We start from the raw sequence: 27,785 nt of genomic DNA on the forward strand, positions 1-27,785 counted from the left end.
ACTGGCCATCTGGATCCAAAGCCCGTGGTCCTCACGCACGCCCTCCTGGGTGGGTCACACCAGCATGGCCACGTCTTCTAGCACTGTGAACAGTGGGTCCTGTCTGAGGCTGGGGCAGGCTCGGGGATGCAGCCTCCCCTGGAAGGGAGTGAGAAGACAAATTCACCCCCAGAGAGATTCGCCCTCAAAGCCTCTCACAGCAGGCCTCGGTACTGAAACACGATCGCACTCCGCGATCCAGGGAGAATTACAAAGTTCAGGAAGGAAAATAATCCAAGTGCTTCCATCATAAACACCCTGCATTGGGCGAGGAGGGGAGGTGACCCTTGCTGTGCCGATAAGTGCCCCGCACCACCACACACATGCATGCACACACACACCATACCTGCTCGTCTACACTCACGGGTACGCATGAAAACACATACGCATGAGTGTGTATATGCGCGTACCCACACATGCGCTCACACGTGCACATGCATGAACACGTGCATGCAGACCCACGTTCACATACCCACCAACGTACGTGCACTCACCCGCACGCTCGCATATACACACACACTACACACGTATACACACAGGCACACACATAGAGACACTCACACATAAACACACAAGCACACAGGGCCTTTTATTACGGGGTCTGTGCCAGGCCCAAGGACACTGGCAGAGGCAATGGGAAAAACCAGGGAGAAAATTACATGAGGCAATGTTTGGCTCCAAATAAAAAAGCCATGGAATGTTTTCCCTCAAGTCTTGGGTATTTTCTTGCAGGCCCACTCAGACCCGGATCAAGCAAGGGCGGCAGATCAGGTCAGCCTTGCCCACGAGGAACCCCTGACCACCCCGACCCCCGTGGCGAGCCAGCTGCAATCCTCCTAATGCTAACAGCCCCTGGCCCGGTGGGGCTGGGACGGGACATCCCAGGCAACCGGCACCCACGGAGGCCACAGTCCATCTGCTCGTGGACCATCTCCCCATCAAATACATGCTCAGCAAACCGGGGCCGGGACTGGGTCCTGACCCTCTGACTCCCCCCGCCACACACACACCCCACCCCCGCCCCTGCTCTGCAAGCCTCTGCAGCCTGGCTGGGTGACATCACACTCCAGTGGGCTCCAAGCTGCTCTTCCTGAAAAGATGCACGTCTTAGAAGATGCAGACTAAAAATACTCCTGGCTTCTCAGAGCCAGTTTACAAAAATAATTATATTTTCTTAAAAAAAAAAATAGATTATAGGCAAGTATGTGTCCAGCTATTTTTAGTTCCTATTCAGCTCTGCTAATTTTTTCTCATAATAATCACTGCAGACTTTTTTTTAAAGCCACCCCCCCCCCCCTTGTTAATAATTGTGTTCTGATCTGGCACAGGGACAGGACTCGGGATGGGGGGAGGGGTACACAACCTTCTATAAAACATGGAAGTCTGAGTTTTCCCAAAGGTGGCGGCATCTGAAAATCACCACATTCCTGGGGGCAAGGTGGCTATCTCACTGAAGACCGGCTCCAGGCTCAACCCAGTACATCTCTGTCGCATATGCCTGAATCGGTCCCAAAACTTGGTTGTTCACAAGGGACACCAAAATGGGGTTCCTGCCCTGAAGGGGCTTACAATCCAGCAAGGGGTATGTTGTGGGTTGAAGAGTGCCCCCCCAACAAGATGTCCATAACCAAATCCCCGGAATCTGTGACCGTGATCTCACTGGGAAGAAGGATCATTGCAGGTGTAATGAAGTTCCAGATTTGAGATAAGATCGCCCTGGATTATCCGGGTGAGCTCTAAGTGTAATGACAACTGTTCTTTTAGTTTTAATTGTCCAGGAGAGGAGAAGACAGGCCCCAAGGATGAGGCCATGACCACAGCAGCAGAGCTACAGGATGTGGTCACAGCCAAGGAACGCCGGGAGCCACAGAAGCTGGAGGAGACCAGGAACTGATCCTCTCCTGGAGCCTCCAGAGGGAGCAAAGACCTTCCAACACCTTGAGTTTGGACTTGTGGCCGGCAAAACTGCGAGGTGACAAATTTCTGTTGTTGGAAGCCACCTCGCCTGTGGTCATTAGCTATGGTAGCCCTAGGAACTAATACAGGGCAACAGAAACCACAGCCTTACATAGTAATCCTCACTGAGCCCCAGAATCACTTCCCCCAGCCCCCTTGCACAAAGGACCCGAGGCCACCCCATCACAGAGGCAGACCCAGGCAGACATCCTACAGTGCAACTCAGGGGGCCGCCCTTCCCATTCCTCCCAGCCCAGCTGGGGAAGCAAGGCTGGCATGATGATACCCAAGAGATGGGGACCCAGAGAGGCTCGCAGAGGGGCAGGGCGGGACCCAGGACACCAGCGGGCTCTCCCTTGCTCCCAGGTGTCCCCACTCTAAAGTGTGCGGCTCTTCCTGCTACACCGAACCCAAACCAACACCCTGAGGACACAGCAGAAAGGAAAGTGAAAACTGTCCACTTGCAGAATTTTCTTCCCCAAACTCTCAAGCTAGCAAAATGTTTAGCTGACTGCTAAAAATCAGCAGCCTGGGAGACAGGCCGTCCCTGGGAAGAAGCACTTAGAAGAAAAATAAGAGACCCTTACCCCAGGGTGAGAGACCCTCAAAGGAAACATCCTGGGGGACATGGCCCCGCACGACAGCCACAAGCGCCACGTCTGAGCTCAGCAAGAGCCGGCCGCATTCCAGACCCTCCCGTTTTACCACGTAACTCAGGCTGTTGTTGTTGTCCGCACCCGAGTCTCGGGGGCAGGGTGGGGGGGTGGGTATCAGGTGAAAAGTGTAGAAACCAGGACTCTGGAGCACTGCTGAGGCGGAACGTGAAATACTGCCACCTTCAGAAAACAGGTGGGCAGCTCCTCAGTAAGTAGAACTGAGCACAGAATGACCACGCAGTCCAGCGATTCCACTTCCACGTGCACAGAAGCACCCTTCGCCACAGCCAGAAACAAGCATCCCTCGCAGGACGAATGAACAAACACAACGCGGCGTAGCCACACGAGGCAGTATCATTCGTCCGGCAATTCTGGGGCTCCTGGGTGGCTCAGTCGGCTAAGCGTCCAACTCTTGATTTGGGTTCAGGTCATGATCTCACGATTCGTGAGCTCGAGCCCCGTGTCGGGCTCTGCACTGATGGTACGGAGCCTGCTTGGGACTCAATCTCTCTCTCTCTCTCTCTCTCTGCCCCTCCCCTACTCACTCACACGTGCTTGCTCTCTCTCAAAGTAAGTATCTTTTTTTTTTTTTAAAGGAAGGCAATTCTGACCTGTGCTACAACATGCACGAACCCTGAAAACATCGTGCTGAGTGAAATACACCAGTCATAGAAGGAGAAACATTGTCTGATTCCTCTTCCATGGGATACTCACAAACGTCAAACTCGTAGAGACAGAAAGTAGAATGTGGGAAGGGAGAAGTGGGGGAGTTAGCTTTCAATGGGGACGGAGTTTAGTTTGGGAGAACAGAAGTTCTGGAGCTGGGCGGGGGCGGGGGTGTAGCACTGGAACACACAACAATGTGAATATACTTCATGTCGCAGAGCCATACGCTTAAAAAACGACTAAAAGGATAACTTGTGTATGCTTTACCACAGATTACAAAAAAAAAAAAAAAAGATCCAGCAGACATATCTTCACACCCTTGTGAGAAAGAATCGGCGGAGAGGACACTTACAGAGCCCGTGGCACACGGTGGGCCCACAAGCAGTGGCTCCTTTTGCTATCAGATCGAGACTAAAATGAGGGGCACCTGGGTGGCTCAGTCGGTTGAGTGTCCGACGCTTGATTTCGGCTCAGGTCATGATCTCAGGGTTCATGAGTTCGAGCCCCACGTCGGGCTCTGCACTGATGGTGCGGAACCCGCTTGGGGGCCTCTCTCTGCCCCTTCCCAGCTCAAGATCGCGCGCGCGCTCTCTCTCTCTCTCTCTCTCAAAATAAATAAACTTTCTAAAAGAAGACTAAAATGAGGCACTTGTTAACAAAGCACACGCCAAGTCCAGAAAGGGTGCATCAGGAGGCACGGGCTAAATACAGCTCTCCCGACCGACGTGTGCATCCAGGGGCCCCTCCCATCAGCCATTCCCCACCTCCTATTAACAAAGGCATGGATTAAAAATGTCTGGATTTACGAAAAGATTCCAAATGCCCCTGTCTCTGCAGGTAGTGACTCCATTTCTGCGTTAACCTCTTCCAAGAAGTCCCAAGTCCTCTGACCCCTTCGGCTGAAGTCTTCGGCCTGAAGTACAGGCGTTCTTATTACCCAGGGCTCCGGCCAGTCCTCCAGCATGCCAGGATAACTTCATTAGTTCACGCCTCTCCCTCTGGGGCTCCCACTCACACCTGCCAGGTAGCAGGCCAGCAGGAGGGTGGTCTGGGAGCCAGAGAGCAAGGACAGGAGCAGGCTGTGTCCCCTAGACCCAAGGAGACCTGGGTTCAAATCCCACGTCCACTGCCGACCCGCTGTGCAATTTCGGGCGCATTCTACCACCTCCCCGGCCTGTCTCCTCACCTGCAAACTACAGAATAGGCTGCCTCCTGGGAAAGAAGGTGCTGGGAAGCTTGAAATGTCTAGGAAGGCCCTGCGGAGGGCCTGACACGCAGTGAGGGCCCAGAAATGGTAACCCGACCATAACCGGGTGGCCCCACTGCCATATGTAAGAAAGACCCTGCCAGGGCTGACGTTCCCACGCCCACTGACCACACACCACGGTCACACGCCCACCCCCAAGGAGGGGCCTGAAGAGGTGAGCAGGTGGCACTTCTCCTCAGGTGTGATGGCAGGCTGTGTGCGAAATCCCACCCTGAGGGACCCCTGCCCACCAAGGGTTTCTCCCCACAGATTTTTGGATTAAACCGGCCAGCCTTGATTATGTTTGGATAAACTATATTTCACGGCTTAGACTATTTGGGTTTGATTGTGAAATATGTACAGCACACAGCCCCTCCACCTTGCTTGGCCCTCGGGTTTAAAAAGTCAAGCACAGTTTGTTCCCCTCCACCAAGAAAAAAAAAAAAAAAAAAGACAACACCTCGAGCTTTAAGGACGACACAAGTCTGTTTCTCTCCGGTGAAGAAAAACTGCTTCTAGGGGACTGTGTACCAAAAATGAGGCGGTAACTAACAGCATTCTGTGTCTCCTCTTTTCTCTCACAGACACGAACACGACCCCTCCTGGGGCCTGGCCGTCTACCAGCATCTCCGGGGCACCTACAGGACCACGGCCACCCGGGCACTGGAAACCCAGAGATGCGGAGTCACACAGACCTGATAGAGGCTTCAATGAGGCCACCTGCCGGCTCCCAGACCCCCAGCCAGACCCCAGAAACCCAATTTGAGGGCGAGGACATAAGAAAAAATTTTACCCATGCCCCAGGCCTCAACCTTCCCTCTGGTGGCCTGAGGGTTGGTTACTCTGTGTGCCTAGCAGTCACTCACAGCTCAGACCTCTCGGGGGCAGCCAGAGCTGGAGGGGGCTCTCTGGGTCAGCGGACCCCTCCCAGCTGACACCCACATCCACATTTGTCACTGGGCACCCGCTGGAAGAAGCTGCCTGGCCTCCAGCCTCACCTTCCCCATCAGGAAAATCCCAGAAGGTCGGCAGGGACCTCCCTGCTCCTGTAAGCCTGGTCCTTTCGGTTTTCTTCAGCAGAGAAAGGGTATCCCAGAGCACGTGGTTCACGTTCACTGTGCACCCCGACCACCGTGGCAAGACCCCCAACTGCGCTCATTCCCGGACCCCCACGCCCTGCCCCCGATCAGGCAGCAGCACGGCCGGTGAATGAAGGGAGACCTTGGGGACGCTCCCAGGCCCATGTTCAAATGTGGTCTGCTCTCCCACCTCGAGCTGCATTCCCGCTGCCCCTTTTTGAGCCACTGCACCCCAACGGGAAACAGGAGTGGAGAGCTACAAGCTGGGGGCCCCACGGTCCTCGTGAGCAAAAGGAGAGGGGGGCTGCCTCTTCTTAGGGGTGTTAGGAGGATGGGGTGGCCTGAGCAAAGTTTGCCAAGTGACCAGGATGGTGCTGGCACACAGTAGGCCCGGTGGGAAACACTAGCAAGTCACAGGAGCAGGGCCAACGGTAATCTCCCAGGCAGCAAGCACACTTGCAAAGAAATGGCAGCCACGTGGGCATCGGGCACGGGGCACCCGAGGGTTCTCGACAGCCCGGCGGCCTCCTTCTTGTCCCTCCCCTCTCCCCTTGCCTCCGCTTCTGCACACGCTGGCGCTCAGCCGTGGCCACCCCAACACAGCGGCCACGCGGTGGAGCCTCCAGATGATGAGCAGGTACTTCCAGCGGCTCCGTTTCACAGGGAAGGAAACTGAGACCCAGCCCAGGGTCACATATCCCCACCCAGGCACCTTGAGAACAAGGATGGAGCACGGTCCCACAGGGCCCACGGCTCCCCGCACGGTACGCGTCCGCAGTGACATTTCGTTCCAAGCACGAATCGGCATCACAGAGCCCTGAGAAGGGGTGCAGAAGCCAGGGATCAGAGCACAACCACAGAACGTCTCAAGCCTAGGGCACACGGAGGCGTGTTCCAACCGCAGATGGCAACACTGAGGGCCCAAGAAGCTGAACGTTCAGGGCTCCTCGGAGCAAAAACTCTGCCGCCGACTCACATCGTCCGTTTCACGCGGCTTCAGCTGGACGGTGATCTCCTCCCCGGTTTGCAGTCTGAACTCAAGGAGGTAACAGGGCCTAGCAGGCAGAGCATCAAGGACCCAGAGCTCGTGTCACACGCAGCCTGTGCCCCGGTGACCCACCCAGATGATGAAGGCGTTCGACGGGGTGATCTCTTGCGACCCCTGGTCCTAGGTCAGCAGCCAGGAACTCAAGCCTCAGGTCTGCCGAGGCGAACCCACGTCTGGACTACTCCACTCCACGTGGAGGGCCCCAGCCTCCTCAGCCACTTTCGGATGCCCTTTAAGGCCGCAGAACGTGGCCACGTGCTCTGAGATGTCTGATGTCGGTGGCCAGTGCTGGTTCCTCACATCCACTGACTGCTTTAAGGCGCTGCATCCAGTGCCGCATTAAAAATTAATTACACATGCTATTTTATTGCCAGTGCATAATGTAATGAGCACCAGCTGTGCTAAACAGCCAAACTCCTTTTTAAGACAGCTGTAAAAAAAAAAAAAAGAAGAAAGAAAGAAAAGAAAAAGAAAGGAAGAAAGAAAGAAAGAGAAAGAAAGAAACTGCACTTCCAAATGCCTCTCCTGTCAGAGCAGGAAAACAGCAACATCTTGTGCGGATTTGAACAGAATTCTTTGATTTAGCTCTGCCTTCAGAACGTCCGAAGGGCCGGCTCACAGTGAAATGGAATCTGGCGTGGCTGCAGCGGTCTCCTCTCCGGGACGCTGCTGGGACCCCTTTTATCCCAGGACAGTCATGCCGGTAGGTGCCCCTGCCTCAGTCCCGCCCCCCTCCCCCACTAGGCAGCACTGCGCTCTGTCTGGTCCCTGGAGACCCAGCGCCTTTGGATCCCATAGGTGTCGGGGCAGACGTGACTTCCCGGATAGAGGGCTTTTCTGGGGTGCTCCCAGGCCCTGCTGCCCTCTGCCCCCCTCCCTCCATCCCCAGCTCTCCGTGGCTTCTCCTGGTACCTCCCCCAGTCACGAAAGGAGGCATCTGGGCTCTAAAGACAGGGTCCAGGGCAGCCTCTGCAGCGGTGTGATCCCAAGAGGCAGGAGGACACCACAACAGAACGCGGAACAGGCATGCAAGAATCACTCATGGGTTGTAAATGCTGGACCACCGGCCCCCTCGGCAAGGTAGACATCGCAAGGCGTACAGATGACTCTTTAAATTTTTAATGACTCCCCTGCGAGCCCTTTTTCTGCAGCGAGCCAGCCCCCACTGACACTGGGACCCGGTTAGCCCAGGCAGACTCACAGCAGATGCAACTTTGCAAAGGAAATCGCAAGATCACGTCGCGAACCTTCCCCAGACGGAGTGCTTCTGTCCACACGCGTTCCCCCAGCACTCACTTCTCTTCTTCACCCCCATACTCACCCCTCCCTCCAGAGTCTCCAGGGAGGCCCTCATGCCCTACTGGGGCGCCCCTGCACCCCCTGCACCAGGAGAGAGGCGGTGAGCCGGTGGGGGCCTGGCTGGTGCCGCCACCTCGGTCGGCATCACCCTCTGGCTTCCCACTGATCCTCCGGTGTTAATCAAACCCAGTCCAGAATGAAACTACAGCGTGCTTCTTGTTCTGGTATAAAATGTGCAAAGCACAGACCATATCATTAACATAAAACTTCCAGAAATAAGGCCACTTTCCAGACAGACTGTATTAATTGCATCAAGCTTCCACAGCTAGGGTGGTCTAGTCCGCAGTGTCCCATTGGATGGCTCCGGTTATAAAAACCAACACAAATGAACACTGGGATATAATTGAAGGAGGACACGATACCGTCTACTGTTAAACCCTACTATTTACTTACAGGTATTCTTTTATCTTTATTGTCCCTTTAACCCGTGCCAAGAAACCCCAGATTAGTTAAATAACACAGCAAGCACAATTTCAGTAGAAAAGTAAATTGAATTTAACTTTACAAGATTGCCCTGTGATTTCAGCATCTACTAATGGCTGCAACTGACTCCTTCTATTAAATCCAAACACTTCCACTCCCGTGAGACCTTGAACTTCACCAAGCGCGTGTATCAATCACTGCGGCTGATGACCATTTGTGGCTTTTAAATATGCAATGACATTTCTCGGTTCCCTGTCCACCTCACGATGCTGGTACATGATCTGAGCCAGCCAAGAGGCTGAAGGCCTCTAAGAGTGGAACGTGGAGGTCCAGCTTGAAGTAAAACTCCACACGAGGGACACGTAATGACGTGGTGTTGTAAAACCCGTTCTGCTCGAGCATGAATCAGAACTTCCACAGGGCTTACTCAGCGTGAGGCACTGGGCTCGGCACCTGGCATATATGACCTCATTCGATCCTGAAAACAATCTTGCAAGGCATGTACTATCATTACCCCCATTTTATAGGTGAGGAAACTGAGGAGCGAGGAGGGAAATGACTCGCCCAAGGTCACAAAGCCATAAAGGGCAGCAGCCTTCACGCAGGCAGCGGATACATTCTAATGACTGCCTGCCACTCTTAGAAACCTCAGAAAGGGGAAAGGTTCAGGGGAGCCAAAGCCCAGAGGTTTTCAAACCGTTCTCTGAACACCCCACCCCTGCCCTGGGAACCTTAACCAAGTCACGTGCCCAGTCATCCACAGCAGCCTGTAACTGAAACTACAATGATCAGTATCATCTGTTTTAGAAGTCAAACGTGGAGTCTCATTTTTAAACGTCATGTAAATAGATGATATGATACCTAGGTAAGTGTATATAGGCATATATATTTTTTTATTACAGAAGAGGAAACAGGCCCAGAGAGGGAGACTGGCTTATTCAAAGTTACCGGCCAGGTGGCGCAAAGGCCAGGACCACAGGCCGAGGTTCCGGACGCCACGGGCGCGCCCTGGAGTGGTTCCTACATGAAATTTCTCGGGGGAGAAACTTCAGTTTCCAGGAATGCCCAGACTCAAAGCCCCCCCATTATTTCAGCAGAGTCAAAAAGCAACAAAGAGCCCAAATCCCTTCTCCCCACCGTGACCATCAGGAGGTCTGGGGTTGGGGTCCTGGGAGGCGGGGCTGTCTGGGACACTAGCAGCCAGAGAGATACACAAACACACAAACCTGTGTGGCTTTCTCCCCCATAAAATCACATCCTTCTATAAATAACTCTGAGTGCATTCACGGGCATGCAATTAACCTGTGTGAAACACGGTTACTCCGGGGTTTTCCGTATTAATTTGAAGAGATAGGTTCAGTGCATCCTGATCTGAAAAGAGACAAAACAAAGTGAGGACGGTGGCCCCTCTCCGTCTTTTCAGAGGACTGCTTCTTCCTAACGGGTTACTGTGGATTTAATGACTGCATTCCAACTACTAATTAAATAGGCACTAAAAACACTTCAGCAAACAGCCCAGTGCCAGGGACAGAAGCCACAAAGGGACAAAAACCCTCGGAGCAGGATATTTTCAGGTATTGAAACTGATCAGAAAGGATGGGGGGAACAACCCGGAGCAGACTAACGAATGGGGACCCGACAGGGAACGAAGACGGTCCTGGAAATCACAGCCTAGCTAGCACCAGAGGCCGAGGACAGGCCTCTGAAGAGGGTCAGGAAGGGGGGGTCCCAGAGACCCCAGGAACAGAGCTCACCCTGCCTCACTCTCCTCCCTGAGCACCGACATCAATTTGGGGGCTGCTCACGGACTCTAAGCCTTCAGAGTATCAAGCTCTAAAACCCAAGAAGGCCTCTAAGCCAGCAGAGCCAATACGAAAGATGAAGCAGGTTCTGGACGATCAGCCAGGGTCAAATCCCACCTCTGCCCTCCCATCCCCTTCAAAGCGAACTCTCTGCGGGACCCTGATCCCGCTCTCCCCATCTCCACTCCTGCAAGCTGCCAGAGGCCAGGGGTCCACCGTGCCTGACTCCTTGGCCTGCCCAGTGCCACAAACTAGGTGCCCAAGAAAGGGCTTTTCGTGTAAGAATGGATGAATGGATGTGAGCTATCAGACCTCCACATCTCTGAGCCTCATGTCTTCATCTGTAAAGTGGGGAGAGTGACGTCCTAAGGTTCCTATGAGAACTGAATCCAAGAAGGCACACGAAAGGCCCAGCGCACTGGCTACACAGCAGGCCCTCCACACACGGTCCCTAGAAGGAAGCGGGCGGTACGGCGGCTGCGGGCGAGCATGTGAGCCCATCCAGCGCGAACACCCCTGGATGCAGGCAGGGGCACGAGGCTCCGTGGGAAGAGGGTGACCTGGGTGGGAGGCATCCCGAAGACAGCCACTCAGCCTCCCCGAACCTCTGCTTCCCCATCTGCAAAATGGGGATGTAACAGCTCCCGCTCAGCACGGCGGCAGCTTCTAAGCAGAGCCAGAGCCAACAGAGGGTTAAGCAAAGCCCCGGGTGCACCTCTGCCGGGGAAATCATGTTTCTGTACCGCAGACCTTGACCGAGTCTAGTCATAAACACTCAGGCTGATCTTTGATAGCGCGACCCCCCGCGTGGTTGCAGGGGCTGCAGCACTAATTACAGGAAGCCACGAGAGCAGGGCAACCGCCCAGACGAAGCAGGCATCCCTCGCTCAGCAAGCAGGGATCACAGCACGGACCTACAGAGCTGGGACGGGAGCCCCAATCCCCCAGGGGCACTAGGGTGGCCGCGAGCAGGGAGCTGGCTTCTTTGCCAGTGGTGCCGACCCCTTCCCGGACATGTTTAGTCTTCGCTTTGTGACTTCCAGGTATAAGCCCACTAGACATCGGAGCGGGAGCTGCTGAAGGCTGCAGGCCACCTGACCAGCAGGAAGGCCTAGGGACTTCTGGCCCCTGCAGCCAGGGCCACCTGGCTCCACCACGGACAGTCCCTCCAGACAGTTTCAATTAAAGCACAATCTGTCCGGTAACAACCGTTTTCCTTTCTCTACCCAAATCAAGGGAAAGCCTGTAAGACGCCTGGGGACAAAGCTGAGACAAACTGAATCTGCCCCAGCTCTGCACCCACCCTTCTCCTTTCCTGGCCCCTGCCTGGAAACCAGGCCTCAGGGCCCTCACCACCACCTGTGTCTATGTCAGCATCCTGGCACCAGGCCCTGACCAGGAGAGGAGGGGGCGGGAGGCCTCGGCCTGCCATTTCCAGGGACCCTGGGCCACAGCACGAGTGCGGGTCGTGTTCGGGAAGAGAGATGGGGAGGGTGATGGAAAACAGGTCTTTCCGCTGTGCTGACCCCCCATCTGCCCATCTGAATACTGGGCAGCCGCAAAGACCTGCAGAGAGGCGCACAGTAGGCGTGTGCACAGCCCCACCCCACAGGAACCTCACAAGGCTTCACCCCCTCCCACCGCCACAGCTGAAGGGCTCCTTCGGAGTGACTCTTCTGTCTCAGAGTTAATGGGCAACACATTCTGGCAAAGAGAAACTCAGCATTTTGGACGGCTCCAGCGATGGACACAGGCAGCCAGGGAGGGAATCTTCTCCCAGCGCTGCCTTCGGGGAGGGGGGCAGCAACTGGGGTGGGGGAGAGGGGATGGCCGTGGCGAGGGCAGAAGAAAACCTCAGATGTTAAGCGTTATCCAATTAAGGTTTAGCTAAACAGCCCAAAGAGATGAAATCTGGAAGCTGAAGGAATGCATTCTGGGAGTGAGACCCTCGCAAAGGGCGGAGGCGTCCGGGGACCTCCTAAGTGATGGGGACAGGGGCACCAGTGTGCAGTTCCGCTGACGTCCTTCACCACTTCCCCGGTGCCCCACTGGGGTGGGACCACACATCCTCCCTGGGTCCCCACCTTGCCCGGCCCACCTGGGAGAGGCAGCGGCTGGCCCTGCCCAGGGCACACCCCGCCACCCCTGGGAGCCCGCCCCCCCCGCCACCGCGGCCGTCTGTTACCTGACAACTGACACTGGCATCCAAAGGGAGCCTCCGTCTGACCCTCACCCTGAGTCCCGTCACCCGAGACCGGGCGTGCGCTGCAGCACGGCAGGGGGAAGCAGGGCGGCGGGGCGCCCAGGGTGCGCAGAGGTGGAGTGATCACGGATGAGTGAGGGTGGGAGGAGGCAGCTATGGGGGCCGTCGCTGGCAGCTGGGCAGGCCTGCACGGCCCTGGAGAAAAAACAATAAAAAAGACTGGTCAGTCGGGCCCTGGACCGTACAAGGGACCCGGGGTGCGGGACAGGGGCCCGGGGCAGAGGGCTGCAGGCCACCCTTCCAGAGTGGGAGGCCCCGGGGTGCCAGGCTTCCCTGCAGGGAAGGCACCTGGGCACAGGCTGGGGGAGCGGGTAAGAGGCCATGGGAAGTGGGGGGTGAGGGGTGAGGGGGTCCTACTTCCACAGCTGCCAGGTTGGGCCGTCTTGGGACCAGACTCCCATCCCTGGGTGGGCGGGGGCAAAAGAAGCTGTCAGGGCCCCTGTACCCAGGAAGACCCCCCACCCGCCATGTGGGGGCTTCTAGAGTGTTCTGGATCTGGCTTCCTTTAGGGATTCGTTCCCAGAAATCTGGGCCACCCCCCCTCTGGAAGAGCTGGGAAGCGCCAAGCCACCACCGTTGGCCCTATCAGGACGGGCTGTGTGTTCAGGCCTCGAACACCTCAGTCTACCTCTGAGCACCTGGGCACCAGTTAGCCTGCGGCCTGGCGGACGGCCAGCTGGTGTCTCTCTCCAGCCCAGCGTCCTCTTTAGCAACTTGAGCAGGAAGCACACGGCACACAAGCCCCCAGGCTTTTCGAGAGGCTTTGAACGCTCCCCCCACCCCAGGAAACCCCGGGCACTGCCCACCACCCCTCTTAACACCTCAGCCCTGGCTGGGACATCTCCGCCCCCCCCCCCGCCCCCCAGTCTAACAGCCACGACACAGGGCCAGGAGCTTGGCTTGCCTCCGCCCAGCCCCACAGCTCGCAGGCTCCCCAGCAAGGCCTGCGTTTGATTTGGCCGTTTATCTTAAATGGCTAAGAGACCACCAGGGCAAAAGTCTGTGTGAAGCCCTTGCCAAAACCACAAGTGAAGAAGCCCGAATTCCCCGGGTAAATAATTGAGCAGGGAAGCATCAGGGAGACAAAAAGAAAACATCAACGAGATGAGGGGCAGCTGGGCCCCGGGCCAGCTCTGCCAAGGAGGCCACCCGAGGCCGCTCACCACCCCGCACGGATCTGCAGGGTGGAGGTCTGCCCACTTTGTGGCCCCCACAAGGGATTCCCCCATCCAGGAGAACCACGGGACCCTGCAAGCCCACTTCGAGCCAGGATCCTGTCAGTCCTCATCCTGAGTGAGCTTCCCAACACGTCCACGGGGCAGGGCTTGGGAGACCCACTGCACAGACCAGGAAGCCGGTGACGTGACCACAGAAAACTGTAGACGCCAGCAGCCAGCCTCGCCAAACCCTGGCCGCCCGGCTCCGGGAACCAGAACTCTTTAGCTACAGCACCTGCCTCTACAAAACGTGTGCTATCCAGGGCTGGGGGCCTCGGGACCCCTGAGAAGCCCTGCAAATGTCCTGCCAAGAAGCCAAAGCCACGTGGGCTCCCCTGGGCCAATGAGGACCTCGGATGAGGCTAAGCTCGGGACCCGGGGTGTTGCTGAGCCCGGGACGGTCCCAGGAGGGCACGGCCAATGACCCCACACAGTTCCAGCCACACATTTGGTGCAAGCCCCCAAGTAAAGTAGGCACCTAAGGCCAGCGTCACCTGCCTCCTCCCAGAAGCCTGCCCTGGCCAGTCCTTGCCTAAACCCCCACCCCAGCACTGGACACTGCACATTCGGCCCTGTCCTCGTCAGTCTGGCTTCGCCCCACGGAAGGCTCCCGACACGGCTTTGTGCAGAGCACCTACCACAGCAGGCAGTTCACCACCAATACGTCACTCAGCAGGGAAAACTGTCCCTGTCCCAGAGGGGGTGCTGGAGCTCCGGAAAATCTGGGACTTGAACCCAGTTGCATCTCCAAAGGCCGGATATGTCCCGCCAGCCCTCGGGCTGCAGCTGGGGTGGAGTGACCGGGGTGCCCTGGGATGCTGAGAAGAAGGGCTACGTGGAGCAGAGGGAAGCTGGAGGGTCCCTGGGCTCAGTAAGGCCACGGGAGGCTGAAAAAGAGCAAACCCAGGCCTCCAGGCTCTGGGTGAAGCGGTGACACAGCCACCACCATTTACCATGGCTAAGAAAGAGTGACAGGAGTGTCCAGGGCTTGATGACTGTCTTCCCAAGCGGTGACGGAGCAGGACCTGGGTCTCCAAGGTTGTGAGGAAGGGTCAAAGGGCAGGTCCAGCCACAAACCTCTCCTTCTGGAAGGGCCAGGCTTAGGCCAGGGCCTGTAAAGGCAAAGTCGTCCCCCAACTCAGGTAGCAGTGGGGGCCGTGCTGCCCCCTGGAGGGGCTTCCAAAAGCCTCCTTAAGAATTCCAACCTGAGGACCACCTGCTCTAGGGGCTGGCTCAGCGGAGGCAGGGAGAGGACAACAAGAGCGAGTGGCTTCTAACCCTAAGCTGCCCACAGAGGACACTCCAGGTGCTCTCCGAGGACCTCCGACCTGGGGGGATCCCCCTCACCCGGAGCAACTTAAACCTGGAGCTCAGTCCAAAAGTGGATACTCCAGAAAACCTCTTCTGAAGCTAGAGCAAAAGCGGAAGGTGACCCCGAAAGCCACCCATTGTGTGATAGTCAATGTCCACAGTAGGCAAATCCACAGAGATAGAATGTAGACAAGAGGTTGCCAGTGGCTGGGGGCAGGGGCATGAAGGCTGGTGGGAACGGGGTTTCCGCTGGGGGTGATGAACGGTTCCGCAATTAGTGGCGGTGATGGTCGCACAACGCCGCGAATATACTCAAAATCACCAACTGCACACCTTAGAATCGTTCAACTGGCAAAGTCCAAGGCGAGGAGTGTCTCTGGCCTCAGCAGGCCTCCCAGGCCACCTCCCAGCCCTCACCGGTCCTCAAGGAAGAAGGGTGTGCATTCAGAAGTGCAGACAGGAAATCGAGAATGCACCTGACAGAGCACTTGAGGCAACACGCTGGCAACACAGAGGAAGCCCGGAGCTCAGAAGCAGCCTTGGAGCAGAGGGAGCAGAGGCGTGGGTCCAATCCCCTCTGCCATTTCCTGGCCACGTGACCTGGGGCGAGTCACCTTCTCGGGGCCCTGCCTCTAAAGGAAGGTCAGGGCAAGCCTGGCCAGAGCCTGGCTTCTAGCGAACACTCACTGGATAAACGGCTACTATGGGCCATTTATTTTCCACTCTGGAACTTTTCCTGCTCCCTGTGGGTCTTCCCACAGCCTGGCGGGGAATGCCTGCCGGGTGCTCTCCTGGCTCTGGAAAGCACCCGCAGAGCCCTGCAAGACACTCTTTTACAAACGATTCTAGGTGGGTTCCCCCTCTGGGATTGGAACAGCACCGAGGTATGTGGCACAGGGACACCAAGACGCCATGTCAGCTTTATTCAGGATCCAGGTGGCTTAAAAATAAAGCCCTGGCTGGCTCCATTCCTTGTCATGGAAGTTCACTTTCATTAGGGAAAGAAAAAAAAAAAAAAAAAACAACGAATACACGTATCATAGTATTTAGGGCCAGCGACCCCCACCCTCACAAATGAAGAAATGGAGGCTCACAGAGGTTACAATGTTGCTCTAGAGGCCCCAAAAGGTCCAAAAATAAGATCCCTAAAAACGTTTCTTAGGCTCCAAATCAGGATGTAAGGCAGTTTGCAAGGCATCCTTTCCGTGGGGGTCTGGAACCTGCCGCGCTCTCTCCTAGAGGGGCCCTGCAGATAGATGTTCCTGCTTGGTACTCACACATGCGCACTACCCCGCGAGCACGCCCACACCCACCGGCATGTAGACACAAAAAAACGCGCCCGGAAAAGCCCGAGCCTGGTCGTGAGGGGAGCGAGCACCTTTCCCAGTGCTGAATCCTCCGGCGCCCCTCCCACGCGGAGGGTTCCAGATTCCCAGCCAGCGCCAGGCGCTCGGGAAGACGCGGTGCAGGAGACGTGTATTTTTCTCCCTACTGGTGCTTTTCAATTGATACATTTTTTAAGCCAAGAACTCCTACTGATAGCGCAAAAATGAGTCATAGATCAAGGAGGGAGACAGACAGGGAGCGAGCGCTGGTGAGTGAGGGCCACTAGCAAGGAAACCTGACAATCCCCGCGCCCCCTCCCCCCCATGCCAAGACATTAATTCTCACAAGTCGGAGAAAATTACTATGCATGAATGCAAAAAGCATGATCAGGAGTAATTAACATGGCTTCATATGCAAATTTTATTAATGCAGAAGTACAAAGTCATTATGCAAATGAAACTTACGTCAACTCTCTTGACAAATATTCATCTCTGAGGCTCAAGTTTCTCCCTTTTTATTTATTTATTTAATTCCCCCCCCTTTTTTTTCCTGGGTTTTTTTTTTTTAAGAGGGGGTGCGGGGGTAGTGCTGGTGACCGCTTCAGCAGCAGCAAGCCATGAGGGCTGTTTGACAAGTTTGCAAAGTTGTTTTTCAACCAGAGAAATTTATTCTTGCATTGTTGATTTTTTTTTTGTACAAGACAGCTCATAGGAGAAGAGGAAAAAATAAAAAAAAAAAAATTAAAAAAATTAAAAAAAAAAAAAAAAAGCTCTGGGCAGCAGGCAGCCAATCAAAACGCCAGAGCCTGTAATGAGGGCGATTGATGGCTGTTTGGCTTTTACTGCAGGGTAATGAACTAGAATCCAGTCTGAGGAGGGGGGAAAATATGAATATTCATGAGACTGTGCTCCTGCCTTTGATGATTAAAGAAATTTTTAATATTCAAATAAGCGCTTGCCAAGTGATTAACAAAGAACATGCACGCAGAAATATGGAAATGTGAGCCGGGAAAGATTTGAGAGGCGAAGAGACTGCTGGAAAGGCAGCCCCAAATTTCATAAACAAGATCGGCAGATAACCCAACTCGCACGCGGGCAAATAAAAACATTTCTTTCGGATCGCTTAAATATTTTGCCAGCTACTTTGTCTTAAGGATGATCAAAATGCTATGGGGGGGGGGGGCGCGGGGAGAGAGACCGAGGAACCAAGGAACCGAGTAAAGTCAAAAGCACTGCTCGCATGTAAGAAACATCCCAATTCTAGCCCCCCTCCCCCCAACACCGACGGGAAATCAGGACTCTTTTTCCGGTTTGCTAGACAGAGAGGATGGAGGGAAGCCAGCTCAGGCTTGAAAACCCAATGCTTGAGGTTCAGGCCTGACTGTTTTGGGGCACCCACCGCCGACAGTGATGGGGCCTGGGTTGGCACATCAGGACGGGTGGTCATGAGTTGCTTCTAGGCTGGCCCAAAGGCCCGAGAGGGTGGATGGTGAGATTTAGAGAGCTGAGGGGCTCCCCTGAAATCGGACCCTGGTCAAAACACATAAACAAGGTGGTCACAGGGAATAAATGGGGGCATGTCTTGGGAAGTTGCAAGGACTCAGCCTTCCCACGGGGCCTGGCCTGGGCATCCTCAGAGGCACCGAGGGAAGAGCCCCACCGATGGCGTGCAGGCTTCATTAGCTGTGCGCTAGGGCCGCTGGCTCATATTTTAACAGCTCCACCATGGGTTCACATTGAAGCACATAATAACAGTATTAGCTGGTAAAATGATCCTGCAGTTAAAATACATCTAATTAGCAGCCGATGACATCCATTTTGGCAATTTCCTATTTGAAAGAAGTGGAGCACCACCTTAAATGAGACAGGCAATGGCTACTCACCCCACAAGACCCAGCCTTCCCACCATTTGTCTCTCTCAGCTCTTTTTTTGGGGGGGGGGGGGACTAAGCACGAAGAGAGAAGGATTCTAAGCAGCCTTCTTTGTTACTCAATTTCAGAGCTACACCAGTTGGGGGGGGTCGGGGCACTCAGAAAATAAATTCCCTCACTCCACAGGTATCATTTAATGTCTTTTTCTTCATTTTTAACCACCAAGGGCTGGTAACCAGCAAACGCTAGAACTTGCTTTTTCATTTCGTTATAAAATACATCATCATCATCATCATCATCATCATCATGAACAACAAAGCAGAAAGGGAATCCAAGCATTTACGTGAACGCCATGTAAGTCACCATGAAAACCCACAAATGTCAGGACAGGTCCCCAAGTCAGGCCAAGAGAGCAGGCTGTGTGTGCAGCCCGGCTCAGCTCAGTGCACCAGAGCATTTGGAGGATCGAGAAATTCTCTGCGTGGAGCTGAGGCCACCAAGTCCCCACCTCCCACTTTTGGATCCTCCTTCTAAGTCAGGCCAAGTCTGAGTGCCCATCACGGGTCTCTGGTCCTTGCTGCAACGGCTTTGAGTTCGGGGGTGCACGTGTTAGCGTCCTTTATAAGACAAGCAAGAGAAAGGGGAAATGAGGTCTCACAGGGTTTGCACAGCTGTGTTTAAAGACATCCTTCAGGGCCATCACATGGGGGCCATAAAAACAAAGCTCCAATGGGAGCTGGGCCTTTACTCTGGCTTCCTGCTAAAAACGGCAGCCCTTTCACATGGCTGGGAGGGTGGGGATTCCTTCCCGTGCAGGTGAGAGGGCCTGCCTGGTTTCCCAAAGGCCTACAGAGGGCTACTGCGGGTGCCAGGCAGCAGGGAGCGGCGGGCTTGCCAAGGGCCTCCAAGAACATCTCTGGGCTTGAGGCCAGTCCAAGTGCCATTTCCCCAGTGACCATCCAGAGACCCCTACATGCCCTCATGGCCCTCGTGGACATCAGGGCGCCGAGAAGGCTGGGCCACCGAGCGGAAGCAAGAAGCAAATCCCTTCCAGCGCCCCGAGACAGGCCACCTTCCGCCTCACACCTCCCCCTTCGCGCACTCCTGAGATCTGTCACAGTGAATCACCGCTTCAACTATTTTCGCTCCCCAGCATGCTGAACATTTAATGCATCCCCGAAAAGGGAGAGGCAAGGCAAAGCAATGACCGTGCCCTTCGACAACACTTCCACCAAGGTTTGGAAAGGGAAGGTCGTCCCCGGCCACTGCATCCTGCAGTCAGAAGCAGGCACATACGCCCACCCCATCGCCGGGTCCAAAAGCACCTGTTTCAATGGCCACCGACCCCAATTTCCTCAAGATGCAAGAAGCCGAAACACTCTGGGGCAACGCCCTGGGCCAAGGATCTGTAAGGGTTACATCACAAATTTCAAAACCTTCTATGGCCCTTCCAAAAGGCCCGGTAAAGTAGCACAGGAAATGTCAGGTGCTACTCGGGAGGAAGGATGTGTCTGAATCATATTCTGCCAACTCTTGAGGGTAAACTGACCAAGTGCTCAGGGCTGACCACTCCACCCCCAAGTGGACAGCTGCCAGGGAAAACGTACAGCTTCAACTCTTCTGCTCATCATTCAGGGAAATCCCTAGAGCCCTCTCAGCTGCTGGAATGCAAATAAACCGCCATCATTTGTCCTCTGGCCGGGATGCTGAGGCCTCTGAACCACGGCTTTGAGACGCACACAGAAAAACAGACAGGAGTCCTCTCGGGTGACCTCAGCAGTCAGGGTCCACCAGATCGGGGCCCACGCTCCTGGAATGAGCAGGCCTGGGCACAACAGAAGGTGAAACCAGATGTTTCACCCGTTAGAAAAATGTGCATATGCACATCTAGTAGACAGAGATGATACATATATGCATATACACACATACATGCATATATCAGCAACGTAGGCCACGTTCAAATGTCTCCATGCATACCGGGGAATCCACAGAGGCCAAGGACAAAGAGGAGTTGACAGATTCTCTGAATCTCACCATTAAAAACAGCTGGTCAATACCCAGCAGACAAATTTGCCCCTTTTCCCCAGATTCAGACTTTCTGATCAGAGGCTGGGTAGCTGCTTCAGTCTTCTAGTTTCTGCCCTGGACTGCGATTTACCCAAGATCCTTCAGTAATGTCCTATTACGTTACACTAGGAGCCATTAACAGTACATCACGCACACCTTCCCAAAGCACTCCTGGAGACAAAGCGCATCCTATGAACTGAAGTAAAAAGCTGGATAGTCATCTGGATTCCAAACATCTAGAATTTGGGACTTGGGGTCAGGATCCCATGCCCCTTTCCCAGATGGGCACTTTGTGGCCAGACTCCAATGATAGCCTTGGCCAGGCATCTCTTAGGCATGTCCCTCCCCATGAACACTCCCCGTGGAGTGCATTAGTTTAGAGTTGGTGGGGGGACAGGGAGGGACCTCAGTCAAGACAGAAGCCACATGTCACAGGAGAGAAATACACCACAAGATGACTCTTCAAGATTTGGTGCCTACAGTGAGTTTTAAACTAAGGACACTCTCCCCGCCCCCCCCCCACCCCCCATCAGCATCCACTGTGCCTGACATCTGAGGAATGACCTGGAAACACTGAATCCTGACACTTGTTAAAAAGCTGGTCCTCTACAGAACATGTTTAAAAACTGGTGAGTTCAAAAAGTTGTTGCGGTTTGCAGGCCCCACAAACTCCCAACACTGGCTTTGGCTCAGCCCCCACGCACAGAGAACACGATGTAGTAAATAGAAGGGGGAGGTCTGAACTCTGAGCATCCCACAGAATCGAGAATGAAAACAACTCAGCACAGCCAATAAAAAAGCACATCAAGAAAACAGAGTGCCCAGAAAGGAGGTTACTGCAAGGACTCCAAGCCAGAGGCAGCCAGGAAAAGGGACAGCAGTCCCAGGTACAGACGGAGTCGTGGATTTGAGGAATGTTGAGAGCATCATCAACCTTTATTAAGACTGGACTCTAAAATCCCTACCTGCACAGTAAGGGAATGTGCAACCATGAGGGCCAGCAGGGTTTCTTGTTTTAGAGGGAAAGAAATTGAACTTGGTGAGTAGGTGGGGAAGGAAGGAAGGAAGGAAGGAAGGAAGGAAGGAAGGAAGGAAGGAAGGAAGGAAGGAAGGGAAAAAGGAAGGAAGGAGAAGAAAGGAAGGGAGGGAGGGAGGGAAAGAAGGAAGGATGGAAGGAAGGAGGGGAAGAAGGAGGAGGAGGAGGAGGAAGAAGGGAAGGAAGGAAAGAAAGGAAAATAGGAGGAAAGAAAGAACAAATTGTAGAAAAGGAGTCACTGCTATAGTTTAAATGCATTTGTTGGTTTCACTTACATGTGTGAGAATTACGTGCAACCATCTCTACCATCAATAAAAAAATCCAGCTTTCCCCTGCCTTTTGCTGTTGACGGAGTCTTTTGTTTTTCTCTCCTTTTTCATTCTTCTTACCTCCTACTAATGGACATAGAGAATACTGAGGCGCGCTGCTTTGCATCCCGTAAGAACAAAATCTTTCTGTGGCCTCTTTATGTTTCCCAGCCAAGTCTGAAATGTCACTGCCTAAAACATTGAGCAGGCCTGTAATTACTTTCAACAAAGTAGCTCCTTTAAACGGAGTTTTCTGCATGTAGACGGCATGTAATATACATATTGTGAGCCTTCCTTTCAGCATGGGTAGCATTTGACGGCTACAATCACAAATTTTCTTCTAAGGGAGCAGGCTGACAGCCACCTTCTTCCTTGTTTTTTGACGTGAAATCCATTTTCTTCTCCTGACACACTGACGGTGATATGCAGTGTGTGCACAACAAAATTTGTAAAAATTAACACTTCGCGGGATTAATTGAATAAAGACTGTTAGCACATTAACACGGGGGACGCTGCTCCTTAGGCTTCAATCTAGCCACGCTCCCCGAGCCACTGCCAGTGTAACAGAGGTTTACAAGCAGCTGAGGTTTATGCCGCTATTTAATGTAATTAAAGAAACCGGTAGCACAGTCCTCCATGGAAATATCATTTCTATTGCAGGGTATTCCCATTAGAAATTGGGGGAAATCATAGCACGCGGACTTTGATTTTGTTGTAATTTTTTTTTTTTCCCTTGGCTGTCTTTGAAACGGAGCCGATGTGCTGGGGCCTCAGACAGAACCCACTGCAGAAACCCAGCAAAGATTCCCGGATAAGACAAGCCTGGGGTAGGAGCGTTCAGCGTTGTCTTTTTTTTTTTTTTTTTTTTTTTTTAATGGTTTTTGAAACTGCTCAAAAAAAAAAAATGTTTTTTTTTTTTTAATCTGTTGTCTCGGCTGCAATTCTCTGCCCAGCAAACAGCATATCATGACAATGACTTTTCAGATTACCCCCCCCCCCCCCCCCCCCCCCCCCCCCGCAAAGGACAGGGTGGATAAAGATGCACAAAAAGGGAGGGGTCTCCCTGGCCACTCTTCTATATAAACAATGATAGCTCCAGACCCGGATCAGGACTAGAATCTAACGGTAACCTCAGAGGAAGAGCACAGAGCAGGCACTGCTCAAGAAGGCCTCAGAAACGAAACACACACAACCAACCAGAAAAAAAGAAAAACAGAATCTTTACACCACATCATCCAAAATGGCAGAGAAAATGAAGTCTTGGGGCTGAAGGGAAGGGAGCCTGACTCAGCTCTCCAGGCCCTACGCATCCTCTCCTATCTGAAGGCTGCCTCCTGCCCTTGGAGCCGCCAAGTGCAGACGAACGTGAGACCTGTCTCTAAACCTGCACCTGCTCCGCGCGTGTCCCTGTGCCGCGGGGGTGACTGCATGGGATTTTTTTTTTCTTCCCCAAGTGCATTTTAATGCTCTTCTGCTACATCCTAATTTCTTGGGGGGAGAAAAAAAACATCAGTGTCACTAAAAAAACGTCACTCTGTTTTGCAAAATCCAGCAGCTTCCTTGGCAGCAAGAAAGGCTGGCTGGCATTATCCCCTCATTTGACAAAACTACTATTTCTGGGCATGTGCTCAAAAACAGGTAGGAAGCAAATGCTGAGAAATAAGGAAGTAAAAACAGGCAACAGATTTTTCACTACCAAGAATGCCAAGCGTAAACACGATTTATTTAGCTGTGTTTAACGTGCCTGTCCTCTATGCAACTAGGAGCCCACTTGGGTTGAAGGAAGGGTGGGGAGGAGGGGACAGGAAGAGGGAGCAGGGGACAACGGGGACAGAGAGAGGAGGCAGGCGGTTCTGTACGAGGACTTCCTAAACGGTTCGGTTCAGTTTTAGGAGAACAAGATTCTTCTGCCCCGAAATACGCGCATGTGTCAAAAGAAGGCAACACTAATATGCCAGTTAATTAACGAGCCACCACTAACAAAGATACAAGACCCAGCTCCTGCAAACAATATTTACATGGGCGTCGCGCAATCTTCTTGCCCACTTCCCTGGTCTTTCTGCAAAGCCTTGGTCTGGGGGCTGGGACACGCGCTGAGGCCCCTCAAGCTGGTGGGAGGGGGTTCTGAGCTTCCAAGTCCAGACACGGGGGAGAGGGGGTAAGTATCGCTGCCCTCCCTGCCCATCCTCACAGGGCCACGTGGAACTGAGCGAGATCTGTATTCAATTAAGGAGCACCAGACAGCTTCTGGCTCCTTGCCTGCTCCAAAGCAGGCTACGGGTATCTGCTGTGCCCCCCACCCTACCCTGGCTCTAATGCTAGGGAACAAGGGCTCTATCAAGTCCCCGGTGGAGAAGGCAGAGTGCCACGCTGCCCCCCCCCCCCCCCCGCCAACCCCCAAACTCAAGCCTGGGGTTTGAGTCCTGCCGGGGTGAACCAACAAAATACATAAAGCAAGCATCTGTATTTTCTAACTGGTGAGACTAAACCAGAGGTTTTGGGCCCTGCCAGAGGTCCTTCCTTTTAAAAATCTAATTCAGGTTCCACTCAGCATTGGCTGGAAAAAAGGAACCAAGCCTCATCAAAAGATAAACAACAACCCAAAAGTAAGATGGAGACCCAAAAGGACAGTCAGGGCTCCCCGTTTCCCCAGTGAAGGTGCCATTTCAGAACAGCCAGCTGTGTGCTCTGGGAGCATAAATGCCTATTTTTGTTAGCTTTGAGAGGTGGTGGCCAAAAAAAAAAAAAAAAAAAAAAAAAAGGAGAATTTCCTCACCAGTCTGCACCGACTTCGACTTCCTTCCTCCTCTGCACCTAACAAGACTGTGCACTTAAATGCTGCCTGCTGGATGCATTCCTCTGCACCCCCAAGTCTACACCCCCTCTGCCCAACCCCTGTCCTTCTGGGGCCACACTCCAAACGTCAGTAAAGCTACCTCTTCTGGTATATTCAGGTCAAGAGTAGCAGCTAACCCCACTCCGTGTTAAGATTCTGAATCACGTGACAGTCCCCAACAGGAACAAAGAGCTGGGGTGGCGTGTCAGTCCCCCAAAATGAATGGGAATCGGGGAGAAGTATTTCCTACTGGTATTAGGTTACTAAATTGAAAATTCAAGCCCTCCCCCTTAGACTCCCCCCTAAATCCCCTAATTCTTCCTCCTTGCATTGAAAATGACATGCTACACAAGTAGCTATTTGATTCCTTTCCCTTTTGCAAATTAGTCACCCTGCCCCCGTGGACTGAACAACATTAGAGTCTATACTTTTGCGATGTCTCTGAAATCAGCAATTACTTCACTCTCGCGGAATGGTTTGTTTTCGTATCTGGATACGGTGGCAGAAACATAATCAATTGGAGATCCCCATTTTATAGGTGAAGAAACTAAGACACGAACTGATCTGCCCGGGGCTGTTTAGGAACAAACACGTCTGAGACTGTGTGAACATCCTGATTCCGGTGCTTCCACGAGTTCAGTGGCCCCTAACACTCCAGTGGCAACAAAAAGGGATCGAAAGGCTAACCGGGGCTCAGGTGCGCTGCTCCGGGAGGCCACGCTTCTAGAAAATCCTACACAGAAATCTCAATTTCTCAAATAAAACTGAAGATGTTTAACTGCATCTCCAAAGGAGGCCTCTGCGGGATCCCTCTAGATAACAATTCCATTGGTATTTCAACAGCATCAGGGCTGACAAAACCCCCCATTCCCAAGCAAATGTCCCACACGTGGCTCCTGAATAAAGCAGGGCAAATCACCTGCACCTCGCAGACCGGGCTAGTGGCTTAGAGACCACAACACAAAGCAGCCCACCCCGTCATTCAGACACAAACTGGTGTGTGCCCTCAGAAGGCACGAGGGCACCCAGGCAGGGCTACAGAATCCTCTCTTCCAGGAGGATTCTAGACCAGAGAAGTTCCGCTGCCCTGCCCCAAGGCTTAACCTAAAACTAGAGGGAGAAATCACCCATAATTTTTATCACTGTGGAGTCGTCAAAATAAAGAAGGCAGAGATAAGCTGGCTTCCTCCTCCTCCTCCGTGTAAGAGCCATTAAGTCAGCCAACCACACGGTTACCTGCCTTTCAAGCCCAACAGGAACAATTCCCCCCATAGGCACCTTGTTTCCAAAAATCCTAAAATGTATCACATCCCTCTAAAGGGACTGCAGAGACCTAGGATAGGGCCCCTCAAACACACACACATAATTAGTGTTTCATCTTTCTTTCTGTAAAGGAATCCGGTAACATAAATATTAATCAAACACGGGAATCTGCCTTTCCAGTCTGGGACCATTACGAGTGCCGGATTGTGATCTTTACAGATATTTACAGATATTCAAAGGCAGATTCTATCTTGTTGGAACTGTTATAAATGGACGTCTGAGAAATCACCGAGCAAGTTCAGGCAGATATGAAAACCTTCCTGTCCAGGACTGCCAGCAGCTTTGAGTTCCCAAGTGTTGAATTTGTTACCTTTTCTGTAGGCCTTTCAAAAAAATAAATTGACAAATGCCTTCAGATTCCTCCAGAAGAAAAGCAAGCTGCTCAAAGTTCGGGATAGCTAAATCTGAGATTTAAGACTGACTCTTACTCTAAATGCCATGAAGGCATTGTTTACAAAATAGTTTAGCCTTTGATAGCACAGAAAGTGCGATATTCTGTTATGATTTGGGTCAGCCCAAATCATAAATAAATATGTATATACATATTTTTAAAAATTACCTCGACTCCTGTTACAGCAAATGTATTCCGTTTGGTTCAGACCTATTTCTGAATAATGGAAAATAGAGACGTGGTTCCAACTGTAGCCTAGAAAAGCTGTCACAGTGAAGGTAAACTTTTAATCTTCTATAGGCAAACAGCATACATTTTTATTTCTGGAGTAACAGCTTTGGGAAAATGTTTGAACATTTTCTTAAGAGCTTTGTGGTAAATACATTGGGCGTCCAACCACTGCTTTTCTGGGTCTTTAAGGGTCTGTTGGAGTGCTTTAAACAATTGGAGGCCAATTTTTAAGAAGCAAAAATAAAGAGAGGCTCCTAGCAAGGTGACCATTTGCATACAAATTCTCTTTCGGGGGGTGCTTATTGTAAGAGAAGTCGGGCTGGAGGAAGGACTGACATTAATTCCCTGTAATTCCACGAGGCTTTGTGCCCTACTCTACTAGAGGGTTCCATTCCCACACAATTGGGAAAACACTTTTGTTCTTGAGTGTTTTAAAATCCCAGCCCCCAGGAATTCCCTCTAGAAAAGCAGGCTCTCCCTCCTCCCCCCACCGGGGGGTGGGGGGTGTGGAAAGCTACAAAGAAAACCACTTTGGGACGGGACTGTTTGCCCTGGATGGACACAAACGCACAAAGGAACTCTTTGAGGCTCCCTGCAAACGGGCCTCACCTGGATCCGGGGAACTGCCGGGCTCTGTCGGGCCAAGGTGGGCTGATGCCGGGCTCGGTCGGGCGCGACCCTTTCAGAGCGCTGGCGGCGGGCGGAGAAGGGATCCCGGGGCGCCCCCAGGACCCAAGACAAATGCCCGCGCAGGAACGCCACCCCAGAGAGGAGCCCCGCCCCTCGCGCGCTGGTTTTGAGGCTGGGGCCACTGGCGGGAGTTTTCAGGGGTCCTGAAACGCAATTCCCCACGCCCGGGAAGGTCACTAGTCAGGGCGCGCGCCTGGGGGTCCGGGAGGGGAAGGAGGGTGGAGGAGGGGCGGGCCCGAGCGCACAAAGGGGCCCCGGGCCGGCGGGCTCCCCGCCCTTGACCTTGGGTCTCCGCCTCCATCCATCTCCGCCCGCTGCCAGGGAAGGGGGCTGGCCCGGGGCCAAGGGCGAGCTCGCAGGGCTGCTGCCGGGCGGGGGCCGACAAGGGGCCGCCGGGGGCGGGGGGAAGGGGCTCGGAAAAAAGGGCTGCAGAGTGCTCCGAGGAAACCTGCATTCCAACTCCCCCGGCTCCCTCTGGAGCCAGGTCCCGGGGAGGCTCCGATTCACTGCACGCCTCCCACCCACCCCCCAAAGCAAAAGTTGCTGGAATGCACCGAGGAAGCCCCCTCCCCCGGGCTAACCCTACGACTCGCCCACTCCCCGCCCCCCTCGGACCCGGGCCGAGAGGGGGAGGGGAGCTG

At 53.5% G+C, this 27,785-nt stretch overlaps 1 protein-coding gene across 4 annotated transcripts in view; it reads right to left on the reverse strand.

Moving 5' to 3' along the window:
* BCL11B (BAF chromatin remodeling complex subunit BCL11B) overlaps positions 1-27,785 on the reverse strand; it is a 97,361-nt gene that overhangs the window by 43,844 nt on the left and 25,732 nt on the right. For 2 of the 4 annotated variants that reach the window (XM_023256017.2, XM_023256018.2), the window contains exon 3: positions 12,460-12,672. The exons of the other annotated variants lie outside the window; for them this stretch is intronic. In XM_023256017.2, the coding sequence (XP_023111785.1) occupies positions 12,460-12,672 (213 nt within the window). The remainder of the gene's footprint in view (positions 1-12,459; positions 12,673-27,785) is intronic. 4 annotated transcript variants of the gene reach the window in all.

Source organism: Felis catus, chromosome B3, assembly GCF_018350175.1.
Source record: "Felis catus isolate Fca126 chromosome B3, F.catus_Fca126_mat1.0, whole genome shotgun sequence".
NCBI classification, from domain to species: domain Eukaryota; kingdom Metazoa; phylum Chordata; class Mammalia; order Carnivora; family Felidae; genus Felis; species Felis catus.